The 23,985-nt window shown below is 33.7% G+C and overlaps 1 protein-coding gene across 5 annotated transcripts in view; it reads right to left on the bottom strand.

Annotated features, from left to right (window-relative positions):
* Positions 1 to 6,725: 6,725 nt before the first annotated feature.
* Positions 6,726 to 23,985, bottom strand: part of LOC117339438 (prominin-1-A-like) — a 53,633-nt gene continuing 36,373 nt past the window's right edge. For 2 of the 5 annotated variants that reach the window (XM_033901013.1, XM_033901014.1), the window contains exons 16-29: positions 22,964 to 23,048; positions 22,354 to 22,497; positions 21,839 to 21,937; positions 21,477 to 21,551; positions 20,308 to 20,361; positions 18,596 to 18,676; positions 17,297 to 17,365; positions 16,592 to 16,684; positions 16,088 to 16,233; positions 15,505 to 15,531; positions 14,546 to 14,755; positions 11,038 to 11,064; positions 10,571 to 10,606; positions 6,726 to 8,761 (exon numbers count right to left, since the gene is read on the bottom strand). In XM_033901013.1, coding sequence (XP_033756904.1) covers positions 8,686 to 8,761; positions 10,571 to 10,606; positions 11,038 to 11,064; positions 14,546 to 14,755; positions 15,505 to 15,531; positions 16,088 to 16,233; positions 16,592 to 16,684; positions 17,297 to 17,365; positions 18,596 to 18,676; positions 20,308 to 20,361; positions 21,477 to 21,551; positions 21,839 to 21,937; positions 22,354 to 22,497; positions 22,964 to 23,048 — 1,222 coding nt within the window. In that variant the 3' untranslated portion in view covers positions 6,726 to 8,685. The remainder of the gene's footprint in view (positions 8,762 to 10,570; positions 10,607 to 11,037; positions 11,065 to 14,545; positions 14,756 to 15,504; positions 15,532 to 16,087; positions 16,234 to 16,591; positions 16,685 to 17,296; positions 17,366 to 18,595; positions 18,677 to 20,307; positions 20,362 to 21,476; positions 21,552 to 21,838; positions 21,938 to 22,353; positions 22,498 to 22,963; positions 23,049 to 23,985) is intronic. The other 3 variants (XM_033901015.1, XM_033901016.1, XM_033901017.1) reach the window with 3 other exon arrangements.

The following is a 23,985-nucleotide window of genomic DNA, read 5'->3' as shown; positions in this document are numbered from 1 at the left end:
ACAGGCATAATATATCGGAAACGAAACAGATAGTTCAGAAAGGTAAGTGTTACTTGTGCTAACAGTTATGGTGTCATCTTTTGTCTTTTCATTTATTTTCGGGTAGGGACATGACGATTATGTATGCTGATAGACTGCTATTTCCAAAACAAAAGCACATGTTAACATGACCATCTAATTTGCATTATAATTTTGATTATAAGTGGCTATAAAGTCACTAGTCCCTAAGTTTTACCTTGAGAGCACGTAATTAGGTCAGCGGAAATCGGCCGTGTTAAGGGCGGGTCGTGTCTACATGTAGTGACAAGCTACTACACGATTTTCTGAGAGGATGGGGCTGTCAAACTTTTAATGAGTGTAACAGTTTTTTGATTGAAACCAGATTCTTTAACATGAATGATTTTGTTCACTATCAGTGTTCGACTTATCAGTATTTCTCCGAGTAGAATAATGTAGTATGTTTCTACGTGCATGACGACTCTTTACCATCACGTTACTTAATATCATAACTTCATAATAGCTCATAGATAAATAGGGAACTTCTGAGGGCAAGTAAAACTAACTTTAAGATAGAATGTTTTCATAGATAATAAATCAATTCAGTCTTAAGTCCCTAATTATTGGAATCATCGCAAAATAAAATTTAATGCAGCATACAAAATTACAGTATGATACATGTTTAACAAAGTTTAACCTACAAACCTATTTGAATTGATTTCCATCAATGTTACACGAAAACAAACTTGAATTTCTTTAAAGAGTTTCATGATGATCATGTTTCCTTTTATAGCAATATATCACAATAAAAACGTTTTTCTCAATCTTATATATTTCTTATTATAAAACCATACATAAATGGGTTTTTTTCGTTTTCTGTATCAAAATGTAATCAAGATACATGTAGAGTCTAGTATATGGTCCTTTACATTATGAGACTGATTTTCAAAAATGTATCGCGATTATTTAAATTATGCGACTGAATTTCTGACCAAACAATACAATTACAATGACAATGCTGTATGGGATATTTGGGGGGAAAGAAAGACAAAAAACTAACCATAGGTGACGTGTGTTGACAGGCTGTCAGAACACACTCCCACAACCCATTAAGGAAGAAGTCATCAATGTCATTATCAAAGGCATAATTATAAGGATCCATTCATCAAATATGATGATATGGGAAATGAGATCATTGGCTGATCCAACGCCAGCATTTATTATAAAAAGTGTATATAATACAAATGATATCACATGGAAATAAGGCTACCAGTGGGAAAATATAGGTTATTTCAAATATGAACTTATATGTACGAGAAGCTTCAAAAACATACTTATTTATCTGTTCCTTTATTCGAAACTTTCGGTCATATCTGCCATTTACTATTCACCTAAAGCTTTGCTTGTTGTATTAATTCATTTCTGAAAATATTGGAACGTTCTTTAATACCTAATTATTTGTAAAAAGAACAAAAAATATGTATCGATCGATAATGTAACTGGAACTCCATCCAATTAGCAGAGCATTTGATTCGTGTAATTACCATCGAATGGCGTAAAGTGTAGATTTCGAGGTAACAAAGCATACAATGTATGTCTTGCACGCAAAGTGTAAAGTGTGACCTTTGCCGGAAAAATTAAAATCAGATGTACATTTCAGATTATGGCAATATTAAATATAAGCATATGAACTAAAAATGTTTGGATTGTAAGGCATCTTTTGAATTTGTTTTGTTAGTTAAATGTAGGTATCTAACCCTGACCGATGACTATAAAATCAAGGTAGATAATGAATTGTGTAATGGTGATGGAATCACAACGTGTTTGTTATATTCCCTTTACTGAGTGTGTACATGACTGCAAGTCCAATTTGGATTAAAGTATATCCTAGGAATGCTTCACTGCTGTACTTGTAAGTTGTCTTCAAACCATCGCACCATTGGTTTACAACATGTAACGCTATAAAGAGCTGTTCAACTAGTTTTTCTCTCGACTGTTTCATTCATAGCAGTAAACCATTCTCAAATTTCTAAATTCTAGAATTATGATAAAAATATTACAGGAAATCGGAGACTAGAGTTATAGTCAACAACTTACACACGTTGCCAGCGTTAAAATCGAAAACGACCTGTTGTGCTAGGAAGATAGAATCGTGATTTTTATCCTTGATATTCTAGTTGTGTTTTCTTTGTCCTCACAAAATCAAAAGCTCAATCACAACCATCTGGTGGATAAAAAAGTAAACTAATGTGGTCGTTTGATGTGCATTGAACGAATCTCGGGAGTCGCCATACCATTAAATTGACTGGATTTGAACTTAATTGTCGCTACTCTGTAATCTTCAAAGAATCGTCAGGTTTATTTCTCAGACACCAATCAAATTGCTGCCCGTGTATCTAAGGATTTTTTCATGGCATAAGTACGCCAACCAGGAGTGGATACAGTGAACATAAACCGAGCTCCTCGAGAATGCGTGACGTGTTGCGTGTGAAATTTCCTCGTATAAGCATGCATTACCTTCGTTCGAAAACTCGTCTATACTATACTAAAATAAAACTGAAAGAAGAGGCAAAACAAACTGCTTTATTTTTCAAATCAACAGACAAAATTTACTAAGATACATTAAAGGAACAACAATGTTTTACGATCAAATATGTTTTACATTGTACATGTGAAATATGTTGATTTCAAAAAATCTCAATAAAGAAAATGTTTTTCATGTTTCGTCGATAACTGAAGATTGACATTGATTTTGAAAGAGTTTTGGTAATTCAAAAAGCGTTGTGACAGGCATTATACTAACAAAATGATTCGTTGTACAGGCATATCATGATGTATATATGTATTACAGTTGTGGGATTGCAAAATGTATAAAACTTCTACGGTAGTATGGTGCGTACATCTGTGCGGTAAATATCGAATATATCTGTAATAGGGTACTGATAAACAGAAGGGAGGTCTTTATACTCCACTAACATAAGTGAATGGATATCACAAGAGTATCAATATTGGTCGGTCAACGGAGTTCAGTAGGCTTTTGTCATTAACTTGTAATCAAAATATAAAATTGACCCCGTGATAATTTAGCTCGACCAGTGTAGGGTTCCGATCTGTTCACACTTCGGCGAGAGAAAATTTACATGAACATCTGTATATAAGGAAATGACGGCTGTGTACGCTTGAACTAGAGTCATATCGGCGATAAACATGCAACTAAAGTGCACGCTTATCCGGTGATAAAACAAAACCTTAAATGTATATAGCATATATTTTCGTCAATTTAAAAAGAATATATAAGAAAGTAATATCGAAAAGATTGAAATAAAAAGTATCTTCTGACGGTAATGATTATCTATAATTTGTTCCGGCTGATAATATAAACTAGTCCATTCAAAGCGTGCCAACGGGCTTGTACATTGATGAACATAAACCTAACATATTGAATTTTCAGGTGTTGCACTTTGTTTATAAACACGACTACATGAAAAACAAGAATTCCACTGAAGTAGATGTGTCGCTTGCGCAGAAGTTCGGTGATTACGGGAGTTATTGCACGGAAACAGATTTTGTATTTATAGTAAGTGACTTCGACATTTGGACCAGTAAAAAGCAGTTGGGGTAATGAAAACCGCATGAAAATCGAGTTTGATGGGCCCAAAGCAACAAAAGTTGTCACAAGAAAACCAATTTTCTGCTTTTGTAGCAGTGACCTTGTCCTTTTGACAAGTAAGGTAAGGTAAAACTGCATCAAAAACAAATTTTATATTTTAGTTACAATGACCTTGGCATTCGGACCTGAAAAACAATCCCATGCAAGTAATTTTGGTAAGAAAGATCTGCATGAAGTTTGAGTTTGATCGGTCCAAGAGACCCGAAAAGCAATTCTAGGCAAGCACGTAAGTAAATGAATATCTGGATGAAGTTTGAGTTTTATTGGCCCAAAGGGTTACCGACACCGACGCCGACATAGTGCTACCTACATGTAAATGTCGGCTGCTTTCTGCAGGCGACAAAATAATATATAATAAACATACATATTTCAAACTTCGAAAAAAATACTTCATCACGAAGCATAAAATTTGTTCATAATTATGTATTTAAAAGAGTAATCATATTCCGCAGTTATTTTATTTATATCACTGTGTAACGCTTGTCAATCTTATACATAAAATGCTCCATCGGCTGTACATCAGGTAAAGTCGTACAATCCCACACCTGTAATACACGTTGACTTATTGAGGGAGAGACGCTGTTACAATGATATCGAGTACGCTTGAACTAATTCAAATATTCATTCGAAAAAAATCAAGACTAAAATCACAATTGGTCAAAATTGATATTCAGTTAATTTTAAATTGGATATCTTAAAATTAAACATTTTACATTAACATTTTACATGCTTAATTGTATGTGGAACGAGTGACAGTGCTGTCTGCAAATTGCATAAAATGGTTTGGCAAGATGAACAGACATTTCTCAAATGCCAAGAATATCAATAGATAGAAACACACTGTCGTGTGATCGCAATTAAGTGTATTAACAAAACTCAGTTGTTTCAATTGTATGTAATCAAATATGAAAAAAAAAAACGATAAAAACCTCCATTGTATTTTCATGACGATTGACTTCCAAAAATGTAAAAATACATAAGTACAAACAAGAGGCACATGGGCCTTGACGGTCACCCGAGTTAGGAAATAAATTAACTCTTTTTCGACCTGCCCATCAGCCCTGGGGGTCAGTCAGTGCCAACATTTGCATACCATAAAAGAAGTTGGAATAAATGTCAATAGAAAACAAACAAATGAGAGTCATAAATGTGATTTCCATATATGAACGATTGTGGAGTTTACCTCCCCATGGCAATCGCGAGACCCTAGGGTCATGAAATTCGTTATTTTGGTAAAGCATCTCAAGACCCTTCCATCTATGAAGGAATTTTATTCTACTATATTTGGGTCTTCAGAAGATTTTTTTTTTCTTCAAATTTCAGTTAATTTGACCCTATCTGGCTCCGCCCCTCAGGATCCTGGGGATGGGGACCATTTAATTCAGTGTTTGTTGACTTTTGGTCATTGAAGTTTCCTGCTTAATTTCACTGAACTCATGAATTTCTCGACGACGGACAAAAGGCGATTAGAATAGATCACATGAGATTTTGTCTCCGGTGACCTCAAAATAGATGATTCAGTATCACAAAACTATTTTCGAATAAAATAACAGATATGAAATAAAAAGGACGGAATGATATTGCTCTTAATGAAAGTTTCATAAAAATAGTTATAATAAACAAAACAAAACTAAAACATATTTCATCAGTAAGAATTATGACAAGAGGACGGATTTAATTGCATTTACGTATTCATAAATCACAATCTATGATAATGACCACAGAAAAGACAAACTGCCAAAAATTTGGCGAAAAAATTATCACAGTACTTTTTTGGCTGTATTATATTGGCCAAATACTTGAGATGTTATATAGGTATCCTTACAATAACCAAACGGACGACATGACTATACAACAAGAGGCCCATGGGCCTTAACGGTCACCTGATTTTTGAAATATTTCAGTAAATTTGAATGAAAGAATGAATTTAAAAACAAATAAAACAAATGATAGTCAAAAATGTGATTTCCCTATAACTATAGTAAAGTTTATCCCCTCCCATGGGGCAAACGCGAGACCCCAGGGCTAGGAAATTCACAATTATGGTAAAGCACCTTAAGACCCTTCGATCTGTGAAGAGTATTTAATTCTACCTTAAATGGGCTGTAAGAAGAAGATTTTTAAAATTTCTGTTAATTTGACCCTTTTTGGCCCCTCCCATCAGCCCCTGGGGGTCAGTCAGGGCCAACATGTACATACCATCAAACTGTCATCCCAAGCTGATAATGTTAACGAAGTTAGAATGAATTCCAATAAAAATTCAACAAATAATAGTCAAAAATGTGATTTCCCTGTATAAACTATAGTAAAGTTTACCCCCTCCCCAGGGGCAAACATGAGACCCCAGGGTCATGAAATTCACAATTTTGGTAAAGCACCTTAAGACCCTTCCATCTATGTAGAGTATTTGATTCTACCATATCTGAGAGTAGAGAAGAAGATTTTTGGAATTTTTGTCAATTTGACCCTTTTTGGCCCCACCCACCAGCCCCTGGGGGTCAACTACGGCCAACATGTACATACCATCAAACTGTCATCTCATGCTGATAATTTGAACCAAGTTAGAATGAATTCCAATACAAATCCAACAAATAATAGTCAAAAATGTGATTTCCCTATATAAACTATAGTAAAGTTTACCCCCTCCCCAGGGGCAAACGTGAGACCCCAGGGTCATGAAATTCACAATTTTGGTAAAGCACCTTAAGACCCTTTCATCTATGAAGAGTGTTTGATTCCACCTTATCTGAGAGTAGAGAAGAAGATTTTTGAAGTTTTAGTCAATTTGACCCTTTTTGGCCCTGCCCCTCAGGCCCCTGGGGGGTGGGGACCATATAATTCACAATTTTGGTTCACCCTCAGCCATGGAAGCTTCCTGTAAAATTTCATTGAATTTGGTTTAGCAGTTTTTAAGAAGAAGTTGAAAATATAAATTGTTTACGACGCACGACGGACGACACACGACGCCGGACAAAAGGCGATTGCAATAGTAATAATTATTTGTCACTCTACATAAATAAATTTACTCTATAAAGGATTTTTTTCTACTTTCTTTTTCTGATTACGTTAGATGGCAGCTGGTATTGTCGCATGTACATGTAAATAATCTATAAAATATCTAATTTATTCTGGATCGTTTTACATGAACTATTACTTTAGAATGATTTATCAACGACAATCATGTTATTTATAGAACGCATTTCCTCTCTCGCTGTTATCTATCATATCATTTGTGTATGTATATTTACATTTTGAGTCCTGTTTTAGAGTACAACTATGAAATTGTATTTTCATTCTTTGACCTCCACTATCACTAAGGCATCCGAAATGGACGCAATGACTCAATGACACAGTAGTAATGTTTCAGCGTTAGTTTCTAATAAGCGTATTTATACATTGTATCCTTTAACATAAATTTGAATATATTATATATATTAGCAACTAAACTGAAAACTTTATATCTATGTAAGCAATTAACATCATTTTGTAGCAATACAATGCTAGTGATGAGCTAAATACTAGAAAAAAAATTAAAATGTTGCATCCTCAATTTCTATCGCAAATGTCTATTTAATTATCAAGATAGGAATCAATACTGTTATAGAATTCAGTTCAGATACATTTTAACAAGGAGTGCTACAAATTATGTAATTATCTGTTATTATGCAGTTAAAAATATTTGTGAAAACATCGTCTTAACAACATAGATACACCATATTTCATATCCATGTCTTACTATTTCAATCTTGATGGCAAGTAAAAAAAAAGTCCGGTTATATAGTTTGTCATAATCAAGCATTTGGTGCTCTCGTTTAAATCAACAAATGTTCACACAAAAGGTCTAAATAGTGCATAATGTAACTGGAATGGTCGATCGGCTCACAAAGGTTCAATAATGAATATACACATTCAGGTTATACTAAATACATTTACATAATAAAGAATTTACTAATTTTCTCCATACACTTTAGCGGTTCAAATTCACAATATTTCAGAATGACCATTTTCCCCTCCGAAATGATATCCCAAAAATGATATTTAAAATATAGTGTTGATAACTGATTTTACTTATTTTTTTAATCACATTTCCTTTCTGCGTCTTGGTATGACCAATGTACCTCATCCAATTATAGACTCTGAACGAAATGACGAAACAAAAGTGTTCCAAAGATATTCTTAAACTATTGCTTAAGAATTTGTGCTACAATACTACATTGTGCATCCTACATCAAATGGTGTAACTGATATCACAGATCATTAGATTATCTTCAGCAAATCTGCAACCTACTAATGATAGGCAGGATAAGTGTTCAATGAATGTTTTACCGCACAAATGGGAATCTGCTCTAAAGAAAATATATAATTTGTTACATTTGCTTAACAAGCTGCTTTAGACAAAACGGTCATGTATATTGTGATGAAAAATTAATCTCATTTCTATTAATTTCAATTTCATCAACAAACACTTTAATAAATTACCGTGAAACTTGTATAATATAATATCAAATAACCTGAAGCTATGTAATAGTTACTCATTCAAAAGAGATTACTTAAGTATCAAAAACAGGTGTTGCATTAGCAACAGAAGGTAAGAGCACTTCATCAGATATAAGCAAGGTGCCAAGTAAAACGAAGAGGACGTACTACGAAGGGTGTGCAGTACATGTCGTTTCATTTATTTTATTTTAAGATATAGATTGCAATTTAATTCTCTCTTTGGGTAGTCTCACATTTCATAAGATCACAAGGTGTACACTGACGCGATTAATTCAACTGCAACAAATTCGTGCATTTATAATTCCAGGGAAGCTCCTGAAAATCGATAACAACAAAATAAACCATTCCAGAGTAAATCTATCAGAAAGGCAACAGGTCTGTGTACCTATATTTCAGAAAAACGGACACAGCGGATGTGATGCTTCTTCCTAGACTTCATGGCTTATGACACGTACACTGTGTGTCTACACAATGCGCAGATGTGCACATACGAGCATGCTACATCGGAAATGGTATATTATCTACCAATCTACCGCCGCGTACGCCTGGAAGTTCTGTACGTTCTTTTCCGGGTCGTCAGCGTGGCCCACCTTGTTTCTGGAAATGGATTTCAAATCAATATTTTATTTTTCTAGATAGTGATGATACAAACATCAACAAACCAAAGATAAAATAGCACATTTAAAAAAGAAGGGCAATGCAAACGGTTGAAAGGGAGTTTTACAAAAGACGTAGATCACGTACAAGTTAAATAGTATTGGTACGCGATTCTGCTCTAAAATAACTTTATGCAATAGTAAAAAAACATTTCAGACTAAGTAATAAAGATAGAAAAAACTTATATATAAATATATATGAAACACATTTTTTTATATCTTTCGCAGATGATAAAACACCAGCGATATCGTGTGATAAAAAATAACAGCTCTGATAAGACTAAATGTTTCGATAGTCCCTTAGCATTGTATAAAAGATGCACAAGGAAATGGTACATTAACGTAGCAATTAAGTAAATGATACAGTATATATCTTTATATCGATCAATGAATAAAACCCATCCAACTATTAAACTTTTGAGTGAACGAACGTCCTGAGACTAAACATATCTGCTAAATTTTAATTTAGTTAAAGCTCTTGAAGACTTTCGAGACTTTATGAACACATTATCATTTAATATATAGTCAGATTTTACTCTTAAGATTAAAGGAGCATGTCTCTTTAACGTGTTTTGACCCTTCAGATTTCTGAGAAATAGTTATTTGACTTCTGATATTGCTTCAAAGCAACGGCCATCTGGACGCCTTTTGAATTTAGTAATAGATGGTAACAATATATCCCAAATAATTAAAAAAAAAAACCTGCACCATACAGCTAGTTTCAGGACGGCCAGTGATGCTAGTGGCCAAAAGTAAGAATATACATGAAGGACGTTAGGTAAAAAAGGGCCTGAACAAATGTTAAATACATGTACATCAGGGATGGAAGCTAACGTGAAAACTGTCAACAAAATACATGACAATCGTCATTGACGTTTCGCCTTTAAATGTTTCAGACTTTAGGTTTAGTATATTAGTTTTATAAGTCACATCAATCACAAAACTCCTCCAATTTGTGAACACCTTATACAGCCTCAAGTGCACAACCCGGTCCATAACATTACCAACCCCTCTCTATATCCTCATACGGTAACCCTCCTTACATTCTAATACAAACTTTCCATATCCCCGTAAAACATTATTTATATCTTCATGCAAATTAACCCTCTTCACATCTCCATACGAATACTTCCAACCCCACGAATAAACACTATCTACATCAACATGCAACATTTCTATTAAACAATCACGAAATCCTACTAAACAATCCACATCATCAAATCCTATTAAACAATCCACATCACCAAATCCTATTAAACAATCTACATCACTATGCAACACTCCTATTAAACAATCCAAATCACCAAATCATATTAAACAATATACATCAATAAAACAATCCATATCACCACGCAACATTCCTATTGAACAATCTAAATAACCATGCAACCCGATAATAAACATGCAACCCTGATATTATGCAACCTCATCACCATACAATCCTCACCTCGCAATTAGTATCTACACAATCCTTACTTTATCGCAAAAAAACGCAATGCTGGTATCCTTACATGACATCACACCCCCACATCAGAAATCATCTCTAGGTTGACATGTATGTTATATCTCCATACTTATCTAAATTCTCGTGCCCATGACCTCAACACAATACTCCCATCATCACAACACATTGAATATAAATACACGCCATCACCACACGCCCTCCCGATGAGTGTTAGCGTTTTGTTATTTTTTGACACAGCCCTGCCAATGAGAGGGTTAAGTCCAAGTATATAAGCGCACGTGATACCTTTTAAGTGGTTTGATAGCTTTATCAAATGCCAACCTGGAAATAATTGACACAGTATATAGCATAGTTTCTATAGTATCAATACAGTAGGTAAAAATCTTTTGCAATCTTTTATCTTTCTTTTTCCCCCTCAAATAATTTTGACATGGAAGCTAAAAATAGATATTATCTTCACAGTGGGAAAACATGTGTAAACTTTTGTTATTTTTTTTCTCTAAAGAGCCATTTCTGGTACTATAGCCTTATTGTCGCTACTCTCTGCATCTGCATATGTACTCCTGGATACAACTACCACTCAGAAATCATATATTACTTTAATAATAGCAAAGATTGAAGTAAAAATATTGATTAATATTATTTGCTGTACAATATATCAATTTCATCAATAATAAGAATATTATGATTTGTAGAAAAGATCGCTGCTATGAAGCACGTTCCACAACTGCTAGATAATAAAATGTACTTACCCTTTGAATACAGGCCTAGAATCAGTTCTGAAAACGGACAGGGAAGCACATTATTGTTTTATAACTTTAATCGCAAACAAATACATTAATGAACACATCCAACCAATTGGAAAATTATAAACTCTTCGATACAACAAACATGTCCCAAAAATGTATGATTTTATTTATCCTAAATTTTACTTATCCTTAAAATCCAATTCAAATCAAATAGCTCTAAGAATTGACTGAAGACTTAACACATACAATTGTATTTTTTTATATTCTTATTTTCAGCATACAAATGAAGTAAATCCATGTTGTCATCTTCAAATTAACACTAATACGTGTCGAATCTTATAAGACATGTTTAAAAAAAACATAAAAGCATGCAGTAACAAAAACAAAAAAGAAAAGAAGTAAATGAAATAAAAAAGCATGAAAAACATGAACAAAAGCAAAACTTGATAAAATTATATAAAACTTGTGAATAATCTAACCAAATTTTAACCAGGTTACCTTTTTTGATTCAAAACACGTTCTGACGATTTCTGTTCCTAGCAATTAATTCAGTGAACGTTAGTTAAGTTGAAAGGCAAAGTGCATTCCTGACAAACATTTATATTCATGTAGACTGTTGATATCTTTGATCGTAGAAACAGTTTGACAATAGTGTCGGAAATTGTTTAAAACGAATCGTCGAAATTCATCAAATAACGGATGATAGATCATTGATTGATCATTAACAAAAACGGAAATCTACAAAAAACTTGGCTTATTTTTTGTAAGATTTCCATTTGTGTATAAAACATTGTTCTAATGAAGTTTAAGGTAAATTTCTTTGTTCTTTTTCATGTTTGCTGTTAATCTCGGTAACAACTGGAAATGTTCAAACTGTACATTCAAGATCGTGATTGTCATAATCCGAGGTAAACTGACCAATCAATTAAATAGACTAGTAATGCATAAACCTCTTGTCAGGATTCACATTATAGACTGATTATTCTGATCCTAAAATTAAGGAATGATACTACCCTCTATAGCTTGAAAGATAGCACACTTAGTGGAAGAAAACAAATATACACGTAAATGAAATCAGACAGACCAAGAGACAAGCAAATCTAAAACTACATTATAGGTTTAAATGTTTTGAAATAACATTATGTTAAGCCAATGAAAGCTGATTTAAAAACTGACAAATAACGATGACATCTTTAATGTTGCCAATGAATTCAAATATTTGATTGATGTTTCTACTGATAACATTTCATTTTTACTTAACAATGTAATGTTAAAGGTAAAGTAAAAAGTTATTTTATATTGCACTTTCACTGAAAATATATTTATATTTTTAGATATCTGCTTTTCTCTCCATATGGATTGATCACCTCCTATCATAGTTGTAATGTCAGCAAACACAATGGCGATGTCCCAGCCTATCATAATAACGTATTTTCAAGGCCAATCAAAGTGGAGATCGCCCAATCTGATTGATTGATTGATTGATTGTTTGATTGATTGATGGGGCTTAACGTCCTCATTCCGGTTATAACGGAGCCTAGGACACAAATCGCTCAATCTATCACAGTGGAGCTATTTTAACCTATCAAAGTGGAGATCTCTCTGCCAATCGTAATTTAGTTCTCTCAGCTTAGCAAAGAGGAGATATTTTATTTCAACCTATGATGTTAGAGATGTATCAGCCTTTCACACTGGGGATTTCTCAGTTTATCACAGTTGAGATTGCCCAACTTATCAAAATGGAGTTGTCTGTCTTTGACAGTGAAATCATGTTCATGTGTCACAGTTGTTTTTAATACCAGTGGGGATATCTAAGGCCAATCTATCAATCCTTTCGGTTGATGATGTTTCATTCCTAGACATGTAAAATACTAGTCAGTTTGAAAACTCGACTGGCCTAACTACTTTAGTATATGGCACATATACATTATCACTGGAATGGGAAAGATGGCTCTGGAACTGTACATATCTTTTACATGTAATGTATGAACATTATCATCTCTTGATCTTTTATAATCTTATTTATCATATATATATACACATCATACTGATTAACTATATCAGCTGCTAGTTTCTGTGAACTTTTCATATGAATTGTTCAATATAATGATTAAATGTGAAAACGGTAAAATATGAAATGTGAACTTTCAGCTGTGAAAGTAATATAATGTTGTTTTTTTACGTCAATGCGAGTACAGGAGTACAGTGCTGCTTACCGAATACGTAAAATTACAAATAAAATACACACTGTGTGCAGCCTCACAATTGGAGATGCAGTATTGTGGGATGTGGGGTGTAGGTACCAAAGCGACAGGGTGACCAAGAAGGGAAGCAAAATTACTTATATACTAAAATAAGTATTTGTCTAAACGTATCTATTTCACTTAATTTGATGTACACGTGTTGAGGGAATGTTTTCGGTGACTTAACTGTCTAAAATATTTAGTACAATTCCCTGCTGAATGGACAGTGTCAATACCTATGCTGAATTTTCTTCAAATATATCTGTATTACATGTTTGTAGAATAGGATTTCCGCATCTTGGGAAGTAATTTAGAGTTGCACAATATAATTCAAGCAATGGTCACCTTCCTGCTTCGGTGCGGACACCCCATATCCCACAATACCGCATCCCCAATTGTGAGGCTGCACACAGTCATACAGGTCCAACCAGACACTTGAAATACATTCTGGATACATTGTCATTGATATATTAAGCATAATATAAGTTTGTTCCCTCAATAAAACTGTGCAAGATTATGAAAATTTAATTGTTAACCCTGTCTATCAAGGAACCATGGGCACTCTGGGAATTACTGAACAGTCACTTACAGGAAAGTGATCAGATTAATATTGGCGGACTTTCTGACAGGACTGACTGAAAAGTTTACACAACTATAAGAAAAAGAATTTGGAAAAATACTTATATATGTTCTAGTGATTTATAGGGAGTATTATCCTAACACCAGATGATATGCATGCATTTGCCCTTGTAGATGCCCAGGGCATTAACAAGCCACAAGATTGTAACCTGACAAAACTCTGCATGGTGTACATTTGGTGAAATAATGAGCACTGTTCATAATTTAAAAAAAAAAAAAAAAACTTTTAATTCAAAACGTTCCAAAATAACCTTTTGATTTACATTTCGTTGAACAAAAACAACAAGGCAAAACAATTTATCCACAGACCTAGGGAACATACATTTTGTGGAACAAGGAAACTTACAATAGGTACAACTGGAAAGCAGGTGTGGAAGGGTGGATTAAGATAAAGATTTGGGCGCTTAATGGATTCAATATGGTGATAATAATAAAATTTAGTGAGTAATAAACACAAGGATTTTTATTGAAACAATTTGTTTTCATGTTCTTTGGAAATGCACAGAATAATTGAAAAGACATGCAATTGAAATAGCATGATTGTGTAGTATCAAATCATAAAACAGCATGGATTTCAAGTCTGATAGGTGGACCCTGCTAGATACTCCTTGATACATTGCTTGACTTACGACTTTTTACTTGATGCAGAAGCAGGGCGCGATTTGTCTTTGACAGATGTGTTACTTAATGCAGAGGATGGACGAGATATTTCCTTTTGGGATTTGTTACTAAGTACAGTGGGGACGGGTGATTTGTCCATGGCTGATCCTGGTCGTGAAGATGCTTGTGGGTTTTGATTTGAATTTGCCTCTAGGGATGGTGATTGTATAGAATCAGTTCTATCAAGACTAGGGTACAATTCTGATTGAGTTGGTGGTTGTGCAACACCTAAATTGTTGGGTGGGATATTTGAATCTGTATTTGAAACAGATGCGCTGTTTGGTGTAGATTCTACCAGTGGATTTGTAGGACCACCAGACACAACATAAACAGCATTGTTGTCATCCGTGATTGCTGTATCACTGAAACAGTATGTTGGATAAAACTATTCTCATACTATACATTTCACTACTATTCAAACACACCTAGTGCACGGTGATTGCTAATTTGTATTGTCTGTTATACAGCATATCATTACAGCACACAAATGCCTAATCATAGTATCAGGATAAATAACACTCTTATGATAGACAATGACTGATTATTCTTTTTGTTTTTGTAGAAAGACCTACCTGACTACAATTCATATTGTTAAATTATTACAAAAATGTTATAAAAATGATTTGTCTTAAAAATGACTGTTTTGAGTTAAACATTTCTCATAATACAAAATGAAGAACATGGAGATGGATGCATTACGTGAGTACAAGATTTACCTGTATGTTAAAATAAGTTTTACCAGTATGTTAAGATATAAGTATAAGAAATATATGTTTAGACACTGCAATTATCATATCTTAAGACATGATTGTATCATTTACATCAATATACAGTAAACCGCTAAATTGGTTTGGAATGCAAATTTACTAGTTTGTTCACTGAAGCATGAGCTGATATAAGTAAACTGCATATAGTGTAGTTGTCTTACCGTTTATGCTCAGTCATTGGATGTTTTCTGTAAAAAAAAAAAAACACCAACACATTGGTCAATAATAAATTAAGCAGATTCTAGAAGACTTTTCATATAACATTACATGATTGACAATCCACATTATTATATTGGAAATAAATGTTAAAAAAGAAGTTTGTTATAAAAAAAATTAGAATTCAATGTGGATATATAATGATATATTCTGCAATTTTCCTAAATGAACAAAATACTCAATGTTTTCAAGTCTCATTGTAAATTGACTGCCAAACATTTTACTCTCAGCACCGAAAGATAAAGATAATTCTAATCATTATGTACATTATCCAGAATGAAATCTTAACCAAGTATCCCACAATAGCATGATAGAGATTGTTAGTATGATTGCAAAGAACATATTCTATAATACATATACTTAAATAATTCTTCAAAATTGCACATCTGAAAACACAACATCATTTTTCTCCATGTTGAGTGAGATTAATAAAATTTGATTATGATATATAATCCTCTACTTTCACATTACAAAATATTCTAGCTATACTGGTATAAAATAAGTGTAGAATATGGAATTTTGACTTACTCATACAGGGTATCCCCATGTGGATGAGGTTCATCTATAGGTTCCTCTTGCTTCATTTGGCGAAAGTGTTTGGCAAGTTTGACAGAAAAGATGATACTAGGTATGAAGAAAAATATGCACCATCCCAAGCCGAACCAAAAGCCATTCTGTAAAACAGATAGTCGCATGATTAAAATACAATACTCATAATCTACTGCTAGTTCAGCTAAAATTCATCATTCATATTACCATTTAAAACTGCAGGAAAATATATCAATCAATCTTTTAAGTCCCTTTAAAAGTATTTCTGATTTCAGCCAATTGATACATGTATATACAATCATCTACAACATTATAATTCATAATTTCCAACCCTTCCTATTTATTTGAGGAGATTCTCAATTCACAACAAAAATATCAGCGTAACCTCTGTATATTTCATTGAGTAAGAGAAACAAGTTATATACAGGTAGGAAATCTTGCTTGTGACCTGTCAGAAATGAAGCACAAGATGGAGGTACATACCAAGGTGTCCACAGTGTATCCACACAGGGTGATAACAAACAAGTTGTTATACAGATTCCAGATCGGGTCACATTTACCCAACTCGGTCCTCAGCTGCAAAAATGAATTCAAAATTTAGCCCTTGTAATTAATCACTTCCTTACAATACATGTATGTTAACATATTTTGTATATACTTGCACCTCTCTATATATCAAAATCACACATACAACAAGAATAGGGTTTGTAAAACTTCCACCCAGTTTAACAATGTAAGACTATCTAGCCCTACATGTTACTCTTGCAAACCTTATCAAATCCATATCAATTCACTATGATTTTCACAAACATCTGCTGCAATTAATGATAATACAGCTAAATACATTTTCTCAATAACTTTGTTACAATAAAGTACACACACATACAAATAGTTATGGTTTTCTATTGCTGCAGTTAGACTTTTTATACATTGAATATGGCATGACAGATCTAATGTTGTATTAAATTTCTGATTTAATGTCTCCTGATCAGACACAACATATGAGATGGCAATTCAAATTCTAATGTATTGAGTATACAAACCCAAAATATCATAAGCATATTTAACATACATAGTTCATTTTACTCCTTTTGGCTTGTTTTGATATATTTGTATTTTTGTATATTAAAAACTCCATTTTCTGAAATTATATATGATTTGGTAACTGCAGCATAAATGTCTACTTACTGCAGTGAAGAGTTTGCTGATAAAGGAATCAATTGTGGCAAATATCCTGTTTGCAAAATCGTTTGCAAGCTGTGGAAGTAAATAAAAAATGCATGATCGGTTAGTTTTATTCCTGTGATAGACTGTTGCAATATCTAACAATTAACAAGACACCCAATGAACCTCAAATCACTTTTAAATCTTTTCAAATAGTTACCAGGTAATGACAAATACAACAACAACCCCCATTTGTTGGGGTATTAAATTGTATTTAGATGACTTTAAAATCATATTGATTAATTATGTTTTAGGGAATCTTGGGTCATTTGATATTTCAGCATGTTTGACCCCTCTGACCTTGAATGTAGGTGAATGTTATCCATTGAAACAAACAAGGTAGCCCTTTACCACAGAATACTGCATGCCCAATACAGTATAAGGTCTATGGGCTTCTTGGATATTGAGAGAAGTCATTTTAAGATATTTTAGCATATTTGACACCAATGACTGTGAATGCAGGTCAAGGTCATTAATTTGAAGAAACTTTTCAAGCCCTTCACCCAAAAATGTTACAGGCCTAATATCAGTTCTCCTTGTTATTGAGTAGAAGTCATTAAAATATTGTAGCATATTTGACCCCTGTGACCTTGAATGTAGGTCAAGGTCATATGCCAAGGTCATTCATTTGAACCAACTTGATAGCCCTTCATCCCATCCCAATATCAAGTCCTGGGGCCCCTTGGTTATGGTGGAGAAGTTTAGCATATCTAGCTGTGACCTTGTCTTGGTTATTGAGAAGTCGTTTAAATGGAAAAATTGACACTGGTGGACGGACTGAGGATGGATGCTGCACCAGAGAATAAGCTCACTTGCCTTTTGGGCAGATGAGTAAATAAAAAAAACACTTATTCTTTTAAAAATAAAAGATATAAGATCTTTTCAAATACACATTTGATATAGAAAAGGAAAAATGCATTCGCCAAAAAAAGGACTCGGAAATCTGAAAACTAGACAGACACCGACTATCTGGCCACCGACAATCAGCCAGGTCTAGTTCCACTGCATACAATGTACATGGATATACTTTCAAACCTGTCTACAGTATATGAAGAGTTAATTTACAATGAACTTTGTTACAATAGAAACCATTTAATCTTTGTAGACAGGTGTTTTTAATACATTATAAACAGGTTATTGTTTTTTCTTTTTGATTGAGGTGGTCTTCAGGTATGAGAATGACTCAATGAGCAAAGAGGCAATCAAAATTGATCAATATCAAACAGAACTGACATTTGTCATAAAACAAATTATGATACTGACCGAGGTAAGGAGACCTGAAGTGTTGGCTTGTATATACAGCTCGGTCTTGTTGAGGCAATCAATTACTGCGTCTACAGAATCCTTAGGATTAGAAACAACAGATTTTAAATCTATACAATCCTACCTACAGCTTACAGTAACCAGTAATATTAACAACAGGTTTTAAATCAAAACAACCCTAGCTATATCTACAGTAGCCTAAGATTAAAATTAACAACAGATTTTGAATCTATAAATTCCTATCTACATCTATAGGAGGCTAAGAATATTAACAACAGCACCATCATGGATTGATTGATTGACATATTTTTGTAGCTGCCATCAGTCCAAGAATTCCATTTGGAAGTTTATGAATTTCTAAGTCACAATTTGAAAACAAAGTATGGAAAATCCTTTCTGTGGTCTGATTATGATATGTACCATAATGCCAGTGGTTTGGTTTGCATTTCTATATTTTCAAATTAATTGTCAGATTCAATATTAGAATTGCCAATTTAAATTTAGACAAAGCAAATAACTATCAAACAAGGATGGATAGTATTGCAACAGCAATACAAAGTCCCCTGCCTGAACCAGGAGTGCAACTATCTATTTTCCATTTTTTAAGCTATACGTGTTATACCGATCACGTATACCAAGTTTCGTTAAAATCGGAGTATTACTTTAGGATTGTCCGGACACGCCTCAACCAATGAGAAGTCGGGCGGCCATTTTGAAAATTGGTTTTTCGGGGAAAAGAAAATGTAGGGATGCACAACTACATGTTATACTGATCATGAATACCTAGTTTCGTTAAAATCGGAGTAGAACTTTAGGAGGAGTTGTCCGGACAAGCCTCAACCAATGAGAAGCCAGCATCCATTTTGAAAAATGAATTTTTGAAAAAAAAATGTAGGATGCACAACTACATGTTATACTGATCATGAATACCAAGTTTCGTTAAAATCGGAGTTGTCCTTTAGGAGGAGTTGTCCGGACAAGCCTCAACCAATGAGAAGCCGGCAGCCATTTTGAAAAATGAATTTTTGAACAAAAAAATGTGGGATGCACAATTATATGTTATACTGATCATGTATATTAAGTTTCGTTAAAATCGGAGTAGTAATTTAGGAGGAGTTGTCCGGACAAGTCTCAACCAATGAGAAGTCGGCGGCCATTTTGAAAAATGAATTTTTGAAGAAAAAAAATGTGGGATGCACAACAACATGTTGTACTGATCATGTATACCAAGTTTCATTAAAATCGGAGTAGCACTTTAGAAGGAGTTGTCCGGACAAGCCTCAACCAATGAGAAGTCGGCGGCCATTTTGAAAATTGGTTTTTCGAAAAAGAAAATGTGGGATGCACAACTACACGGAATGTACATGTTATACTGATCATGTATACCAAGTTTCATTAAAATCGGAGCAGTACTTTAGAAGGAGTTGTCCGGACAACTATTGCGTGACAGACAGACAGACGGACGGACAGACGGACGGACGGACGGACGGACGGACGGAGGGTAAACCTATAGTCCCCCCGTTTTTCAAACGGCAGGGGACTAATTAGCAGTACTATAGGCAGGGATTTTTTATATCACCAGGCATAAAATAATTTCATCTGTCATTTATGTATTTTAAAGTAAGAACATAATTATATTTAAAAAAAATTACTTGTGAAATAAAGACAACTTCTTATCAAACAAGGTAAAAGAACTCTACATATATACTTACTGATGTGCCATTGACAGTTGCTTCCATGTTGTTCAAGTCAGTAGTAAGATTGGCCTAAACAAGAATGAGAAAAAATATATATCACTCATATAAAAAGATTTTAATGTCACAATAAAAATTTATTATCAAATCCACCAAACAATTAGAAAACTTTTAACAATACATACATTGTATTATATGTATTGTTAAAATGTCAGCTTCCAGACAAGTTCTTAACAGTCCATCAACACTATAAAGGAAATTAGGGCCAAGAATGGTGAGTAAAAATTATGAGTAAATTGGACAAAACACGAAACGACATCAAACAAATGAAACACAAAAATGTAAATATATGTTGGTGCACTCACTATTAGTTTTAAATGAAAAAGTGGCTATGGTTACTTAAATCTTCTGATTCAGACCTGAACATCTTTCAGATTGTTCAAAATTTTGTATCTACTAACAGATCTGAAACCTTTCAACTTGCTATGCTGTTAGGAATTCGTTAACCTGGTCTCGGTAATGGTCTCTTTAGCAAGGAGACGATTCATCAATTTTTGCTTTAATTTAGTGTAATTATTGTCTATATATTAATTGATTCCATTCATTTAGCCACTGTGACAATAAACGTTTTGTTACAAACATCTTAAATTGGTAGAATGAAGTCGAAAATTGGTTGGTGGAAGTACTAGTGATAATGCCACTTTTGTGGCATAATCTGCTTTTTCATTGAGAAGTATTCTGTATGTCCAGGAACCTAGCAAACTACAATATGACAATTTGAGACAAGATTATGCAGTACAAAGTTAGTATTTTTTCTACAGAGATATTTTCCAGAATTCTGTTGCTAAGACTTTGTAAGACAGATAGTGAGTCAGCATAAATAATTGCTCTCACTATACATTGCATATTTGAAATAGGTCAAAGGTCATGGTCTAGGTCAGAAGGTTTGCTATAGTACCAATGGAAAGGTCTCGTCATAAGGAACACACATGTCAAATAAGTAAGCTGTTTCCTTATTTTGGTATTGACACAACACTATTTCATAAAAACTTTAACCCAGCTATCTACAGATGCTGACAATGCAGACACCAGGGTAAACAAAAAATGTTCCACTGGACTTTGTCATGGCGAGCTAATAGTGTGATAATGTTAATTTGTTAACTGTATGCTGATGGTTAAATACATACCACAGCCTCATTTAAAGCTGCTACTTCTGTGCTCTGTATTTGATCCAGTGTGTCAGCATGGTTGTTCAAGTTGTTCTAAAAAACAGAAACGACTTTCGATGTTTAAACAACTGTATTTGACATGTTATTTTTCTCTTGATACGCTGTATACAAAAGAAGTATATGTAAAAAGAATCATAAGAAGTCATATGTAGTTATTTTCCATGCAATTACTTTGCCAGTATTACTGTATGGTCACAAGGCACAAAACCTATGGGCAATATATCTCTGATATACACTCTGTACAGTACACGCAATTGCACACGTTTTGCAAGAGCTAGTACAACATATCTAAGTTATAAACATATATAATTGTATCTCACTTGTGATGTGGTGTCTCCGTTAGCTCCAGCTGTAGTTGCCAACGTTCTCAAGCTGTCGGCAAATGTTGTCAAATTAGTTGATGTAAGATCTTTGTTGAGCTACATTTTATGGAAAGGAAATTAAACATTTAAGTAAATATAGTGTAAGGGTTCAAATTAAATTCTAAATAATGATTAAATACAATGCTAAATGTTTATAGTTTTATTGAGGACCATGCTCTAGAAGTTCATGTCAATATTACAGTTCAATCATTCATTTTTGAAAGCTCACACATTGCCATGAATGGATACAGGAACACCTGTAATTATAGCCTAGCTGTTTTATTGTACCACAAACTGTCCGTAACTGAAATTGATAATCTTTATGAATTAAAATGGTTCAGTCAAATCGAAAATACAAAATTTCCATTTAATTGATTCAGGTGTTTATTTAGAATTCTTCATCTATTTAACTAAAACATTGTTCTTTATGCTTAATCTTACAGAACAATAAAAACTGTTGCTATGTAAAGTACCTCTGTTCCATAGGAAGCAAAATCAACATCCACAGCTGATTGTGTGTCCTGCAGGTCAGACAGCAGCGACGGAGTCAGTATTGAAATACTTGTAAAGTCAACTGATTCATCAATCTTATTAAGTTCCGACTGGATGTCAAATTCCTAAATACAAAATATCACATGAAAGAGATCATCAGTTAAAGAAATGTTAACCGTAATGGCGATATAAGGAATCATTGGTATCAGTTTTAATAGTAGACATTATTCAGTAAGCTGCCAGATACATCAATAAATGTAATTATGCACTTAAAGAATTCATCCTGTATTCAATAATTATATCATAAAATACATGTAGATGTTTGCATGATCTCTGTTGTTGAAATATTTTTCCATATATATTATGTATTGTATAATATATAATATATTTACTTTATCCTGCGTTTTCTTCTCATTGTCTCTATATTACCAGTCTTTGAGTTACCAATGACATGCTCAAAGTAGTGAAATTTCAAATGTGCAAAATTCAAATGTACAAAATTCAAATTATAGTTCATGAATCAGATGCATGTAATCAATGAATTACCTGGTAGATGCTAGGAAATACATCCCTTATTTTGTAAGTACTTACCGTTCTATAGTTATCTATCTGAGATGTGTTGACATAAGTGTCGGCTTTTAATGCACTGTACACAGTCTTACTAGCTTGACAATCCCTGAAAAATTAGTGTATTCATATATGTATGATTCTAGTGTAGGAATGTATTAAACATGAAACATTTCATGAAAATATGTGTAATGTACTAAAATAATTTGTAACAAGGGCCCAATGGGCCCGAATCACTCACCTGCTATCCAGTGATCCTTTTCATACATAAACATAATTTAGAACAAGTGTATCAGAGACAGAATATTAGATCTTGGGGCGCCCTCGCAGTTATTTGAAAAGGTGTGTCTTTTAAAAATTTTGGCCAATTTAACTCTTTCAAACTTAAATTATGATCAAGGTCATTTATTTGAACAAAGTTACTAGCCTTCATCCAAGAATGCTACAAGCCAAATATAAGGTCTCTGGACCTTTGAGTTAATGAAAATGTGTCATGGAAATATTTTAGCCTATTTGACTGCTCTCACCTTGAAAAGTCAAGGTCTTTCATTTGAACAAACTTGGTAGCCCTTCACTCAAGCATGCTACAGACCCAATATCAACTCCCTCAGACTCTTGGTTATTGAAAATTAGTCGTTTAAAGATTTCAGCCTATTTGACCCCTGTGACCTTGAATGTAGGTCAAGGTCATTCACTTGAACAAACTTGGTAGCACTTCACCCCAGCATGTTACAGACCCAATATCAACTCCCTGGGACTCTTGCTTATTGAGAAAAAGTCTTTTAAAGATTTCAGCCAATATGACCCCTGTGACCTTGAATGAAGGTACAGTAAAGGTCATTAATTTGAACAAATTTACTAGCTCGATCTTCACCCCAGCATGTTGCAGACCCAATATCAACTTCCTGGGCCTCTTGCTTATTGAGAAGAAGTCTCTTAAATATTTTAGCCTATTTGACCACTGTGACCTTGAATGAAGGTCAAGGTCATTTATTTGAATAAACTTGATAGCCCTTCACCCTAGCATACTTCAGACCCAATATCAA

This window comes from Pecten maximus, chromosome 12 (genome assembly GCF_902652985.1).
Source record: "Pecten maximus chromosome 12, xPecMax1.1, whole genome shotgun sequence".
Classification (NCBI taxonomy): domain Eukaryota; kingdom Metazoa; phylum Mollusca; class Bivalvia; order Pectinida; family Pectinidae; genus Pecten; species Pecten maximus.
This window is presented reverse-complemented; position numbering and strand designations above follow the sequence as displayed.